The sequence below is a fragment of the Delphinus delphis genome, chromosome 15 (assembly GCF_949987515.2).
Source record: "Delphinus delphis chromosome 15, mDelDel1.2, whole genome shotgun sequence".
NCBI classification, from domain to species: domain Eukaryota; kingdom Metazoa; phylum Chordata; class Mammalia; order Artiodactyla; family Delphinidae; genus Delphinus; species Delphinus delphis.
In genome coordinates, this window is record NC_082697.1 from 9925670 (window position 1) to 9941041 (window position 15372).

At 49.2% G+C, this 15372-nt stretch overlaps 1 protein-coding gene across 3 annotated transcripts in view; it reads left to right on the top strand.

The window, feature by feature from the left end:
- Nucleotides 1-15372, top strand: part of ATP9A (ATPase phospholipid transporting 9A (putative)) — a 134232-nt gene that overhangs the window by 14335 nt on the left and 104525 nt on the right. For all 3 annotated transcript variants that reach the window (XR_009522259.1, XM_060033398.1, XM_060033400.1), the window contains exon 2: nt 12469-12613. Coding sequence is in view for 1 of the 3 variants with exons in the window: in XM_060033398.1 (XP_059889381.1) it covers nt 12469-12613 (145 nt within the window). In the remaining 2 variants the exon portion in view is untranslated. The remainder of the gene's footprint in view (nt 1-12468; nt 12614-15372) is intronic.

The window sequence follows — 15372 nt, forward strand, 5'->3', positions numbered from 1 at the left end:
GTGAGGGCCCTGCCACGCCTGAGCTGCCCTCGGACCAGCCCCTCAGCCCCTCTACCACCTGTTTCCAGAGGTAAACTCCTCCCAAGCGACAGGTGTTGTAACTTCTGGCGTCTTACAGGCGCCCTTGGAAACATCCCCCGTGGCCTTCCCGGGGGCTTGGTGCCAGAGCCACGCCCGGTGGGGCAGCGCCTTGGCCCCGGTCTCCAGGGGAGCGCAGATGGAGCTGAGTCCGGTTAGGTGGCGGGTTCCTGGTGGAGGGTCTCCAGGGGAGCGCGGATGGAGCTGAGTCCGGTTAGGAGGCGGGTTCCTGGTGGAGGGTCTCCAGAGGAGCGCGGATGGAGCTGAGTCCGGTTAGGAGGCGGGTTCCCGGTGGAGGGCTGGCTCCCCGCCGCCTGGCTTGGCTGCCGAGCACCTCGAGGGGCTGAGAGCCTGGATTCAGGCACCGCTGCCTCTGTCCACGTTGGCCTCCTCCTCTCACTGGCTATATGACCTTGGGCGAGAGAGTCCAGCTCTCTGAAAACGGGTATGATGACAGTGCTGGGGGGGCGGCGTGTGAGGACTGAATGAGCTGATGCGTGTCAGGTGCTTAGATCCCAAGCATGGGGCCCCCGGGAAGTACAGTAGCAGTGATAGCCGTTGTCAAGGATGACAGTGGGGTGGAGGGAGGAGCCATGCGGGCCTGGGCGGTGGCACTGGGGACCCTCCGTGTGTCCTGCTGTGTCTCTGTCATTGGGTTCCTCCCTAGGTGGTCGTCTGAACAATTCAGAGGTGGCTCTTGGAGTCTGCTGTAGTGTGAGGTCTTCAGGCGCCGGTTAAGAGCGATGGCTCTCGGGTCCACCTGCTGGACCCACAGCTGACTCTGCCCCCCACCAGCTGCAGGACTCTCAGTGTGGGAGGGGGGCGATGAGAGCGCCCACGGAATGGGGGTCAGGATCAAGGGAAGTAATTCACATGGACAGCCGGCACACGCTGAGCGCTTTATAGCTGTTCTCGCTTATTGTCCTGGTATCTGGGGAATTGCCTTCCATGTAATCATTCAGTTCTGTTCAGTTCTCTGGCATTCTGTGGGCTGCTGCTGGGTGCTGCCGCACCAGACCTCTTCTAGAACCCGTGAGCAGATGGCCTAGTGAAAGTGTCCACGTGTGAGTAGGGTCCCTGCACGCTGGGTGCCTGGGGCATGTGAAGGGATCCACGCAGAGCGACCGAGCACCTGCTGTATGCCAGGCCTGGGGTGGGAGGCGAGCAGTATCTGGTCTCTGACCCACAAGCTTGTGGCTGAGATTTAAGGCTGCAGACTGAGAGCTGTGTGCTGTTTGGGCAGCAGTGTGGGGTTTTTGGGTTCTTTTTTGGTTTTGGTTTTAAATTTAAAAAGTTTAATCACAGGGTCACATAGTTCAGTATTGGTTTTTTTCTTATAAATTTATTTGTTTGTTTGTTTTTGCTGCATCGGGTCTTTGTTGCTGCGCGTGGGCTTTCTCTAGTTGCGGCGAACGGGGGCTACCCTTCGTTGCGGTGCATGGGCTTCTCATTGCGGTGGCTTCTCATTGCGGAGGCTTCTCATTGCGGAGCACGGGCTCTAGGCACACGGGCTTCAGTAGTTGTGGCACACAGGCTTGGTTGCTCCGCGGCATGTGGGATCTTCCTGAACTACGGCTCAAACCCGTGTTCCCTGCATTGACAGGCAGATTCTTAACCGCTGTGCCACCAGGGAAGTCCCAGTTCAGTGTTAAAAGGTACAGAAGTGCGTACATTGCACACTCAGTCTCCCTCCCGCCGCTCCATTCACCTACCCTGTGCCCCTCCCTCTCCAGGCAACCACTCATCAATTTCTTCAGTGTCGTTCTGGAGAAACTTCAACCATCTACCAAAAAAAGTACAAGTATCTTATATCTATCTAGACAAACATGCAGGGATGTTTCCCTTTTTTATTCAATTATTAGTACACCTTACACACTACAACCTATTTTTTTCACTTAACAATACACCCTGGGCCTGTTCCATATCAGGACATAAAAAGCTTCTTTATTTAAATTTTTTCTTTAAAGTGGCTTTATTGGATTCCATCGAATAGATGTACTTTAAGCAGTTTACTACAGATGAGGTTTAGGTTATTTCTAGTTTGCTGTTACTAGATGTTATGGTGAATGGTCTTTATACCCATTTTGGAACATATGGAATATCTCGAAGGGGAATGGTTGGGTCAAAATGAATGTCCATTTGTAATTTTGATAGCTGTCGCCAGGCTTCCCTCCCTCAAGGTAACACTGATTTAGGCCCCTCCCAGCAGTGAAGGTGCCTGTTTGGCCATCCTGACCAAGCACAGGTGTTGTTAGGCTCTTTGATCTTCGTCATCGTGCTAAGTAAAAAAAATGATCTCTCAGTGTGGTTTTAGTTTTGCCTAGTACTTTAAAATTGAATCAGTTGCCAACATTTAAAAACTGAGTGTTTGCATCTCACAATCTTATGTTTTGTCTTTGTCTTGAAGAATTGGATGGTCTACTGTGCTGGGCTTATGTAGAATTGTATCCTGGTAGGATCTGGGGGCAGCTACTTCCTTCCCATGAGATCTGGTCTCCTCAGTGTGCCCCACCCCACTGGATCCTGTGTTTATTTTTGTTCATTTATTGTTTTCTGTTACTTTCTGGGCTTCTGTAGATTTGAGTTTGCCAGTCCTGGTCTAGAGAGAAACAGGTAAGTCTAAGGGAGAACAGAGCTGCTTCGTCTTCTCTTCGGGAATAACAGAGTTGGGTTTTGACGGATAAGTAGAAGTTGGGTGATGGGCTTGCCTGAGCAAGTCTGGTGTGGATGAGTCTTGCACAGGGGTTGGGAGTTGGAGAAAAACGAAACAGCCAGGGAAGAGCTAAAAGTGCAGAGTTCTGGAGCTCACCTGCCTTGGCTGCAATCGGTGGCTTGACTGTGAGGACCTGGGATGAAAAGGTAACAGGGGTGAACTTGAGTTCATAATTATTGAATCGTGGGGTTGGATGCAATGTGAGAGGTGTCATGTGCTCTGAGCAGAAAGAGACCAATAGGGGAAGACTTAAGGCACGAGAAATAGGGAGAGGCGACAGTTTGCATCATCCATGACTGCCCCCTACCCCAGAGAACCAGAGTTAACAGTTTATGTGTGTGTGTGTGTGTGTGTATTTGTTTCCTAGTATTTTTTCCCATGCATATATCAGCATATATTATTTTTATTAAAATATAGCACAATAAATTGCTTATCTTTTGCTTGCTTTTTTCCTTCCGTTTTATCACTTGGATCTTGTCCTGCCAGTGTGTGTGTCTCTACCTTATTCTTTCCATTGTACAGGGGGGTCTTGCCGTAATGGGCATTTGGTCATTTCCAGGGTTTTGCTCTCTCTCTGTGTTGCTGCTGCTGGCCTCCTAGTGCATTTCCCGTTGGTCACCAGTACCAATATTTGTGTCCTTCTAGGTAGACTTGCTAGGTCAGAGGATCTGAGCTGTACGGTTGAAGAAGTTGCTGCATCGACTTGGCTTTTTTCATTGGTAAACAGTGGTCCCACCTTATCTGAGCTTTCGCTTTCTATGGTTTCAGTTACCCTTAATGAACCTGAAAATATGAAATGGAAAATTCCAGAAGTAAACAATTCATAAGTTTTACATTGTCTGCTGTTCCGAGTAGCATGATGAAATCTTGTGTCTTCCTTAGTCCTGCCCTGGACATGACTCATCATCCCTCTGTCCCGCATATCCTGCCGGTAGTCACTCAGATGGGTCTCCGTTATCAGATCAGCTGTCCCAGTATCACAGTGCTTGTGTTCAAACAACCCTTATTTTACTTAATAATGGCCCCGAATAGTGATGTTGGCAATTCGGACATGTCAAAGGGAAGCTGTGAAGTGCTTCTTTTAAGTGAAAAGGTGAAAGTTCTCGACTTAAGGGAAAGAAAAGAAGTCGTATGCTGAGGTTGCTAAGATCCACAGTAAGAATGAATCTTCTATCAGTGAAATTATGAAGAGGGAAAAAGAAATTTGGGCTAGTTTTCGTGCACCTCAAACTGCAAAACTTATGGCCACAGTGTGTGATAAGTACTTTAGTTAAGATGAAAAGGGCATTAAATTTGTACATAAGGTATTTTGAGAGAGACCATGTTCACATAACTTTTATTACAGTATATTGTTATAATTGTTATGTTTTATTATTGGTTATTGTTATTAATCTCTTACTGTGCCTAATTCATAAATGAAACTTTATCACAGGTATTTGTGTATAGGAAAAACTCCGTGCTATCCTCAGTTTCACGCATCCCCTGGGGGGGGTCTTGGACCGTATCCCCTGTGGATAAGAGGGACAACTATCGTCTTGTTTCTTCTCCAGACAGTAGCATTCCTGTGGCCAGAGATACTTCAGACTTCAGTGAACTACTTCCTTCTTTGCATTCTTTCAGATCCTAGATTTTATATTCTCCTGGTTTAAAAAAAAAAAAAAGATCTAGCCACTTCCCTGTTTCTAGAACAAAGAGCAAAAGTTTCCCTTCATACCTTCCCTTCCATTCCTTCCAGTCCCCCCCCACCTGCCCTCCAGGCATCTGCGCTTAACAGTTTGGGTTACGTCCTTCTAGACCTGCTGTCCAGTGTGGTAGCCACTAGCCGCATGTGGCTGTTTTCATTCATTAAATTAATGAACTAAAATTTAAAATGTATGTTTCCAGCGCTCAACAGCCATGTGTGGCTAATGGCTGGTGTGTTCGATGGTGCAGCTAGAGAACATCTCCCTCTGCACAGAAATGTTGGGGACAGTCCCGCTCTAGAGCAGCATTCTCAGACTTGGGACCGTTGGCATTTGGGGCCAGATAATCCTCTGTGTGGGGCTGTCTTGTCCACTGTAGGATGTTTAGCAGCATCCTTGGCTTCTACCCACTAGATGCTAGTAGCCCTTCCCTTCCCTGGACCTGCAGTCATGACAGCCAAACATCTCTCTAGACGTTGCCAAGTGTCCCCAGGGGCAAATTCACCCCCTACCCCCGTTGAGAGCTACTGCTGCAGACTATTTTCTCTATATTGCTTTTTTTAAAATTGGGGTGTACTTGATGTACACTATGATACAAGTTTCAAGTGTACAACCTAGTGATTCACAACCTTTAAAGGTTGTACTCCATCTGTAGTTATTATATAATATTGGCTATATTCCCTGTGCGGTACAATAATATATCCTTGTAGCTTACTTATTTTATACATAGTTGGCACCTCTTAATCCCCTTCCCCTGTCTCGCCCCTCCTCACTGGCACCCTCTAGTTTGTTCTCTGTATCTGTGAGTTCTCCGTGTTGCTTTTAATTTTCCTTTACATTCTTCCTGGATCTTTCCGGCGTCAACACTGAGACTCTAACTTCCTGGACTCCGGCTTCAGGGAAGGTGGCTACGTCATGCAGGCAATTCAGCAAATATTTACTGAGTGCCTGCTGAGTGGCACCAGGGCAGAGATGATCATTTCTTTGGGCGCCAGCTCCTTGTTGCAGTAGGTACGTTTTCCAGAAACATTGTTCCCTTGGCGTGTCCCTCGCTAATATTTGCTTTTCCTTGCATTTGGCCAGATTGTGTGAAAACACTGCACATCCGGTTGGCAGGCTATTGGCTATCGAAACCTTTGTTTCAGAGTCAAGTCGTAAGGAACTCCACTTTGGTTTCCTTTTGTTTAAATTGTGTAAGCTGGAAGCAGCGTAGACGAGATTATTTCTAGCCTTACATCTTAGTCTAGTTGAATAGCCGTTGCTATTCAGGTGAGAAAATTTTCATGTTTTCTTTTTTCAATCTGGAAAAATAACGTAAGAGAAATAAGATCTACTTTTAATTGAATGCCTGTTATGTGCTAGGCATTGTCTTACACCCTTTATAGATAAAATCCTCAGTCTTCGTAGTAATTCAGCAAGGCGGGTCTTACTGTCAATTTACAGATAGGGAAAGTGGGGATCACAGAAGATGAATTGTCCAAGGGCTCACAGCTGGTGTGGAACGGGGCTGGGATTTGCGCACAGGCCCATCTGGTTTAAAAGCTGGTGTTTATTCCTCTAGCCCACGTGGTCCTGCTGTTGTGAAACTGAGACTCTTGCTTGTTACTTCTTTTTCAGCCTCTACATTAATTTCTCGCACTCAGGGGTTCTATCTTGTAGCCCATCTCCCCAGCCTGTCTAGAATGTGGGATAGCAGTTAATTTGGGAAAGTGACAGCTCAGTTTGTGTTGAGAAGCAACAGCAGGGTGACAGCTGCCACCCCACAGCTCCAGGCAGCTCCCCCTCTTGGACCTCCGGGGTGCTGACGTCCACCCCTGGACAGACGGGGTGTGGCAGCGTCGTGGGTATAAATCCAGATGTCGGGGGAGCCTGGCTGCCGCCTCTTCTGCTTTAACTGACCTGGGGGCCGGGGGAGGACTTCGTCACTTGTAAATTTGCCACCAAGCCCAAGGCTTCTACTGCAGGCCAGTAGTTCCCCAGATAGCAGGTGATGGCCCCAGGTGCTACAGTGATCCTGAGTAATTCACGGACAGGAAATAAATCACGTTGAGATGTATAGCGAGACACTTCCTTTTTCAGTTTTCCTTCAATATTTTTAACCCTGTCGGGGCCCACTTTTGAATAGCAGAAGAAACTGGCCAGCAGGCAGCAGGCTGGGGGCTGGGAGCCACTGTATCTGGAATTTAGTAACGTTTGCTTCTCATATTGTGTTGATTTTGATGTTTACCTTCTGTTTATGGCAAGTGATACTGGTTTTGCATTTATGATAGTGGTTACCTTTTAAGTTACCTTCTAAGACACATTTATGTACTGATAAGTAAAATCCAGGTCAGGAGTTCTCAACCAGGGCACAACTGGCATTTCAGGCTGCATCATTCTTTGTGGTGGGTGCTGTCCCGGGCTTTGTAGGATGTTTAGTAGAATCTTGGCCTCCTCTACCTACTAGATACCAGTAACTAACCCCCTTCTCCCTGTTGAGAATCGCTGATTTAAGGTATGCAAATTGAGGCAAACTTACGAAGTTAGAAGGTAGAATTAGTTGGATATGGTAGAAATCCCGTGTGTGTGAAAAGGGCTGAAGTTTGGGAAACTCTTTGGGCAAATTGCCTTCAGTTGTGGGGTCCACTTGCTGATGTTCCTGTGGCATTGAGGTTTGTTCAAGAGCGAGGAGGGAGGAGATGCCTTGAAAGAGCTGCTCTAAAGCAGCACCGTCTAGTAGAATCTCTGCCATGCTGGAATGTTCTGCATCCGCGCCGTCCAGTCCATAGCCACGGACCACCTGTGGCCGCGGAGCGCTGAGAATGTGGCTGCTGAGAATGAGGAATTTAACTCTTCTATTTAAGTAACTTAAATGTAAAGCTACCATGTTGGACATCACAGCTTTAAAGAGATCAGTGTGCAGACGTCAGGATGATAGACTGCAGGCTTTAGAAGCTTAGACGCGAAGACACGCAAACCAACAGGAAAGCATCTTATTAAGTACGGCCCAGCCACGTGGCAGACAGGACTATCAGACAGGAGATTTGGGGCGGTGGTTAACTGCACCCACTTAACATTGGCTTTAGCAAAGTAAAATAAAACAAAAACCAATGTACTGGTGCCTAAGACTTGAGAAGCCCAGGGAACCGACAGACCCACACTCGCCCCCGAGGTGGGCAGGAGCCTCCTGTGGTCTCTGCATCCTCCTTGTGACTCCATTTTCAGGCAGACTCTCCCTAAACAGGAGCAAGGTGGCTTCCTGCAACTCCAGGCTTGTTTTCTGCCACCTTAACAACCCCAGGGTGAAGAGCATGTCTTTTCTGGAATTTCTAGCAAAAATCCCAGCCAGGCCTCTCACTGGCCCTTTCTCTGAGCCCATCACCATGCTGAGGGCTCTGCTTGGCCAAGCCTGGATCCTGGGCTTGTGATGCCTGGAGCTCAGAGGTGGGGTTGGCCTCGGCTCAGTCAGGTGGAAAGATGGAGGGAAATGGACTTACTAAATTATAACTGTAGGCTATAGAAGAAAACTGTATGGTAGCCTAGGCTAAGGGACTGAATCTGAGGTAGGACATACTTGGACGGGGGCCCCTCCCTAAGGCTGGGGTGCAGACCTGGTTGGAGACAGTGTAGTTCAGGCCACTGGATGGCAGGACCAGAGGTGGTCTGCAGGTGGGGCAAGCAAGAAAGCAATCCCAGGGGAACCGATGGGGTGGCAGGCACCGCTGATGGTTGACACATTGGGTGTACGATAGGAGTGAGGGCACCGGAGCTCACAGTGTCCCTGCTGGGACACTAAGGGCCACAGTGACAGGAGGACCTTGGGAGACAAACCTGGGGGTGAGGAAATCAGGGCCCTGGTGTGGAGGAGGCCTGGGGCCTGGGATGTCTGTATCGAGAGGGCCCTGGGAAGGTGACCCCTGGGCCACAGTGGGGCTTGAAAGCCTCGAGGGACAGCATGTGCTGGGCGCATGGCTGGCCAGGGCACCATTCGATGGCCTCACTCAACGCACCGCTGACCCGCCCACTGTGCCACAGCCTGGAAACCACAGGTGAGCTTTTTCCTCCAGTGGTGTCCCTCCAGCGCCCTCTACTGAGAAGGCTTAGCATTTCACTGACTGTAAAGGAGAGGCAGAAAGGAGTCTGTCCACATCCCAGAGCGGGCATTGAAGGGTGACTGGGGAGCTGGGAGCCAACACATTGATATGAAGATTAATGAATGAGTGTGGGGGGCAGGGCAGCTGACGTGCACACAGAAGAGCTCCGCTTTGAGCAGCCTGAGAGCCCTCACTCTCTAGGGCCCCTAAGGACCTTTCCAATTTTATGTAATGAAGAGAGACTAGAAAAAAAAGAGCTGTGAAATAATTGCGCTGATGGGGCTGTCAGTGGCTGTGCAGGGTACTCTCAGGCTCTTAGCTCAGGATGTGGATCAGACAGACCTGGGCTTAAAGTTGGCTTCCACCACTCGGTAGTAGATGGAGCTGATGTAGCAGTAGATCTTGAGCAGGTAACTGAGTCCTCTCTGGGCCTCAGTTTATCCATCATGAAAATGGGGACGATGCTAGTACATACTGTGTAGGATGGTTGTGAACATTAAGTGAAGTAAGACATTATGTTTTAAAGAGAATACACTTCGACATCCGTAACATTTTGAGAATCTATCTTTCTCATCACCCATCACCGCCACCACCCTAGTCTTTGCTTGCCTGGATGACGGCAACAGCTTTCTAAATGATCCTTCTGTTTCCAATTTTTTTGGTTAATGTACGGCTTGATTAAGATATAGTTCACATACCCTGCAGTTCACCTCTTTAAAGTATATAATTCAGCAATTTTTAGTGTATTCATTGAGTTGTGCAGACATCACCACAATGTTAGAACACTTCACCATCCCCCAAAGAAGCCTCACACCTGTTACCTGTTTCTCCTTTTGCCCACGGCAGCGTCTTCTCTGCTCAGAAGCCAGAAGGACCTTTAAAAAAATGTAACTCGGGAATTCCCTGGCCGTCCAGTGGTTAGGACTCTGTGCTTCCGCTGCAGGGGCATGGGTTTGATCCCTGGTTGGAGAACTAAGATCCTGCAAACCGTGAGATGTGGCCAAAAAAAAAAAAAAAAAAAATCAGATCATGCCACCCTGTGCTTGTAACCCTTCAGTGATCCCCACTGTGGATGGAGTAAAATCCAGACTCCTTGCCCTGGTGACAAGGCCCTGTGTCGTCTGCCCCCTCCTCCTCCTCCGACCTCATCTTTTACCCTGTCCCCCGTGTTCGGGGCATTCCAGCCACGCTAGTCTTCTTTCCCTGCAGATGTGCGTCAGGCTGCTTCCCGCCTCTGGATCTGTGCCCTTGCGGTTCTGGTCTGCCTAGATGGTTTCTTCTTGTCACTCAGCTCACCTGTCACCCCAGCCTTCCTGACCACCCAGTCTCCCGGAGCCACGCCCCTTCCCCACCCCTTCTCTTATCCCACGCCTTATTTTATTTTAGAGAGCTGTTTACTGTCTCTCTTCCTCCCCGTGGGAGGAGGACCTTGTCTGTCTTGCTCACTGTTGAATGCCCTAGGTGAGGACCTGCGTCCTGTGAGTGCACAGGACATTCTAGGTGAATGAATGTGTGACAAAAAGGGAGCAATGATCCCTTGTCGTCTTCTTCTTATTAGATACTCAGTAAATACTGTTGACCTAAAAGTCATTGCTTATATCCGGTGCAGGTAGAAAGTGAATAAACAAGGTGACAATCAAGGTGATTAAATGAGATCAGCTGGGGGCTAGTTACACTGGGCTCAGGTGACACAAAGTCCTTATTTTACCCTGTGCCAAATGCTTATTACCCTTTGTTGCAATGAGATTGTGAGGAAGTTAGAAGGGAAGGATCCTGTTCCAAAGTTAGGTCCCCACAGGAACTGGAATCATAGTTGGACCAGATGAGCACTTAATAAATGCTTACTGTTATGGATTTAGCTAAAAAGAAATGCACATTTAGTCCCGTAGGTAATATATGTACAATGTGACGGAAGAATAAGTAGGAAAAGGCGCCCCTACTCCCTCCTTCCCAAAGGAAACCGGTGGCGTCAGCTGTCATGGAGGTTTTCTGCATTGGCAGGCATAGTCTGCACGTTATCCTCTTGCTTTCATGCAAGGAGTGGCATCCTGGACACACCTTGCAGCTCCTTCCTGATTTAGCATATCTTGCAAATGGGGCTATTCAGCGCATACAGCTCTATCTCCCTCTTCAAAGACTGTTGAGCATTCCATCGTATGGACGTTCCCTGCTTATTTGACCAGCCGCCCTCTGATGACTGGTCAGGTACGTTCCAGTCTTTGCTACCACGTGCGGGCTGCCCTGATGACCTGCCCCTGTGCACATGCACGCCTGCCGGTTAAGTCACGGAGCGTTTAACTTGGTAGCTTGCTGTGAGGAACCTTCTGCTAGGACAAAACAGACAAAACTCATAAACAGCCTGACAGTATGTCATTCTCTTAAATTCATTCTTCAGCTTTCATTAGAAACACTCAGCTCTGGGAGTCGTCATTACAGGATTATTATAGGATGGGGAGAGACTGGCTGGTCCACAGAAAAGTCAGTGACCGTGGGTAGGTATCTGCAGATTGAAGGGTGTGCTTCCGTCAAATGCATCCTCCCTCCCTCCCTCATTCAGTGCTTTGCGTCCACGGATGGCCGGCTTGGGTGACGCACACTCAAGAGCAGGAATGGGGCTGGACACCTCAAGGTTTCTGTATGTGTCTCTCGCCAACACGAATGAGTTATTAGAAGTGAAACCCATCCTCGTGAGAGCTACCACCATCCTCCCCACCTCAGCCCTAGCACTAGCTTACGGGAACCAGGATGCTATTTTGAAGAAAGAGCATCGTGTTTCATCATGGAAATTTTGAGCATCTGAGCAGGCAACTTGCTGGCTTGCTAATCTTTAGAGTCCCGATGCCCAGGGACTGTGTGTGCTCAGCTCTGCACCCCAGTACCTGGGCAGGGCCTGCCTGGCCCGTAGGAGGAGGGGGAGACGGTGGGTCTGCAGGTGACAAGTGACTATGTAAGTCATCATGGCCACATCTGGATGGGTTGCCTTCAGCTGGCAGCATCTCAAGGGGCTGGTAGGGCTGGGGTTCCTTCCTCCCAGCCTGTGGGGGTGGGTGGGGAGGTGAACAGTTCAGCCTGGGGTCTTTCCATGAAAGACCCTTAACGGATGCTCGTAATTCTCAAAATGCCTGTTTACAGCCGCTCCTGAAGGATGGGCTGCCTTTTTTTGGCACGAGTGAGGGTGGGCATGTGTGTCTCAGAGCAGCTGACTTTTGCCAGAGCCGGGCAGGTGTCCCTGGCTTCACACAGGCGACCTGAGGGCAGGCGTGCCTGGTGAGCTGCCCTCCGGGGGCGGCCCTGGGAGTCAGTTTGCCTACAGCTGGTACGCTGGCCTGTCTCCAGGTTATGCGGGGCGCCGAGTCATCATCTTGCTGGCGTGTTCCTCCAGCATGTTGCTAAAACGTGGAGCCGAGTGTGGAAGGAGATTCTTTCCCTTCTCTTTTTGTATAGTAATCTTGGTGTGACCAGCACCCTTGATAGCATGTGGGGTGCGGAGACACTGGGTTTCAGAATAAGATGGACCTGGTTCAAGGCCAGGCTCAGCTGTTTCTCACGTCTTGGTAAACTCGGGTGCTTTACTCAGCTGTCCTGAGCTTTCCTCTCACCTGCAGAATGTCAAAGTGATAACAGTACTTGTTGCTCTGTATTTACTTTTTTAACTTAAATCTTATTTTAAGATTTAACTTTAAAACTTATTTTAAAAACGAATCCTACTTTTTGAAATAATTTGGGCTTGGGGACAAAGCATCTTTGATTTGGACCACAGCGTCTCAGATGCCTCAGCTGTGTTTTCCCCTCTCATTGAAGGATGAAGCCTCAGATGGGGCTGTGGTTCTGACTCAGTGAAGATGCTTTAGAGAAAGACATTCTGGGAAGAGTGGATGGGTGTGGGCTCGGCCTTGACGGTGTGGGCGTGTCTTTCCCACAGGTGCTGCGAGTGGCTGAGATGCTGTGGTGCAGGGGAGCCCAGGCCCCGCACGGTCTGGTTGGGGCACCCCGAGAAGAGGGACCAGAGATACCCTCGAAATGTCATCAACAATCAGAAGTACAACTTCTTCACCTTTTTGCCTGGGGTATGTACGGGCAGGGGCAACATCGTTTTCTTCTTCCTACACCAGATGTATGCAGTGGTACCAGTCTTAGCAGACTGAAGTCCCTGTGGCAGATTTTGTGAACACCCCGTCTTTTCCATGTCACCTCAGCCACTGGCCATTCATCTTCCCTGGTCCTGAGCACCTGGAAGGGGGCTGCCTTCTGTCTGCAAGGCTGTGAGACTCCACTTGATTGGTTAGAATAACTTCACATTTATTTGGTGTGTTGGGCCTAAGAGTGAAAAAGATATTTTGAGGACGTAGCTTTGTTCCAAAAAAAAAAGAAAATCAGGAGGGGACTTCCCTGGAGGCGCAGTGGTTGAGAGTCCGCCTGCCAATGCAGGGGACACGGGTTCGAGCCCTGTTCCGGGAAGATCCCACATGCCGCGGAGCAACTAAGCCCGTGTGCCGCAGCTACTGAGCCTGCGCTCTAGAGCCTGCGAGCCACAACTACTGAAGCCCACGCGCCTAGAGCCCGTGCTCCGCAACAAGAGAAGCCACCGCAATGAGAAGCCCGCACACCGCAACGAAGAGTAGCCCCCGCTCACCACAAGTAGAGAAAGCCTGCGCACAGCAACAAAGACCCAATGCAGCCAAAAATAAATAAATAAATAAATTTATTAAAAAAAAAAATCAGTGCTTACATTCCCCCCCACCCCTCATTATCATGAAATACACATTTGGAACAGGAAAGTTGGGAGATAAAAGTGTAGAGAACTTTTTTTTAAAGGTAAATTTTAACACTATCATCCAGAGAGACTTTCTATTAACATGTTTGTGATTTTTTTTTTTAATTGAAGTCACTTTTTTTTTTTTTGAATTTATTTTTGGCTGCATTGGGTCTTTGTTGCTGCACGTGGGCTTTCTCTAGTTGTGGCGAGCGGGGGCTACTCTTCCTTGCGGTGCACGGGCTTCTCACTGTAGTGGCTTCTCATTGCAGACCACAGGCTCTAGGCGCGCGGGCTTCAGTAGTTGTGGCTCACAGGCTCTAGAGCGCAGGCTCAATAGTTGTGGCACACGGGCTTAGTTGCTCCGCGACATGTGGGATCTTCCCGGACCAGGGCTTGAACCCGTGTCCCCTGCATTGGCAGGCGGACTCTCAACCACTGCACCACCAGGGAAGCCTGTTTGCTAATGTTTTGCCTAGTATTTTACTCTGCATTCATCCCTTTTGTTTGTTAAATCCATGGACAAGTACTCTGAAAACCTTGCCCCTAAAACACCTTTAAGTTAAACATCTGTTTTTATCTAGTGTGGCCTCCAGGATACACTGACTGACTTCAGAAGCAGCAGCAGCAATCAGTTCGAAAGCTGGAAGAAAAAAAAAATCACTGTTTGATTTATTGAGGGAGAACATGGAAACGCAAATACCTTACACTGTAGCTTAAGGTCAACCTGAATGTTTTTTTAAGGGTGTTTTTTTTTTTTTTTTTTTGCGGTACGCGGGCCTCTCATTGCTGTGGCCTCTCCCGTTGCAGAGCACAGGCTCCGGACGCGCAGGCTCAGCGGCCATGGCTCACGGGCCCAGCCGCTCCGCGGCATGTGGGATCTTCCCGGACCGGGGCACGAACTCGTGTCCCCTGCATCCGTAGGCGGACTCCCAACCACTGCGCCACCAGGGAAGCCCTTTAAGGGTGATTTTGAGTACATTTATTGCTGCCTGGCTTACTCCCCTCCCCCAGCCCCCTAAAGCTCAGCATCTTTTTTTTTAATTAATTAATTAATTTTTGGCTGCGTTGGGTCTTCATTGCTGCGCGCAGGCTTTCTCTAGTTGTGGCGAGTAGGGGCTGTTCTTCGTTGTGGTGTGTGGGCTTCTCATTGCGGTGACTTCTCTCTTTGCGGAGTACGGGCTCTAGGTGCGTGGGCTTCAGTAGTTGTGGTACGTGGGCTCAGTAGTTGTGGTACGTGGGCTCAGTAGTTGTGGCACATGGGCTTAGTTGCTCCGCGGCATGTGGGATCTTCCCAGACCAGGGCTCAAACCCGTGTCTGCTGCATTGGTAGGCAGATTCTTAACCACTGCGCCACCAGGGAAGTCACGAGCTCAGTGTCTTAAGTCAAGTGAAAGTTTATTTCTCATTCACGGAAATTCTGAGGCAGATCAGGCCATTCTCCTCCATCTCACAGCTACATTATCTGGAATACGTGGGCACCCACGTCTCCATGGCAGGGCAAGAGCGAGGGGCCGGACAGTGCTCCGAAGGGACACGTGATTTCTGTTCGTTGCCCAAAACGAGTCAGGGGGATCAGTGTCACTTCCAGGGCACGTGGGGGCAGTTGAAACTCTGCCAGAACCCTCTTGCCACATGGGATGAAATTCTGCTGTAGATACTGTATGACGTTGAGATCATACCATGGAGATATCCACTTATCTCACTCGTTTGATTCAGTCTTACAGCATAAGCATTTCCCACTAAAACCTCTTCAATAACATTTTGAGTGGCCTTTCCTGTACTTACAAAATAGTTTAAGAAGGGACTTCCCTGGCGGTCCACTGGTTAAGACGTTGCACTTCCACCTCAGGGATCAATCGTGGGTTCAATCCCTGGTTGGGGAGCTGAGATCCCACGTACTGCTCCGCATGGCCAAAAAATAGGAAAAAAAAAAGTTTCCGACTTTCCTGTTGGCGCAGTGGTTAAGAATCCGCCTGCCAGTGAAGGGGATACGGGTTCAATCCCTGGTCCGGGAAGATCCCACATGCCGCGGAGCAACTAAGCCTGGTGTGCCACAACTACTGAGCCTGC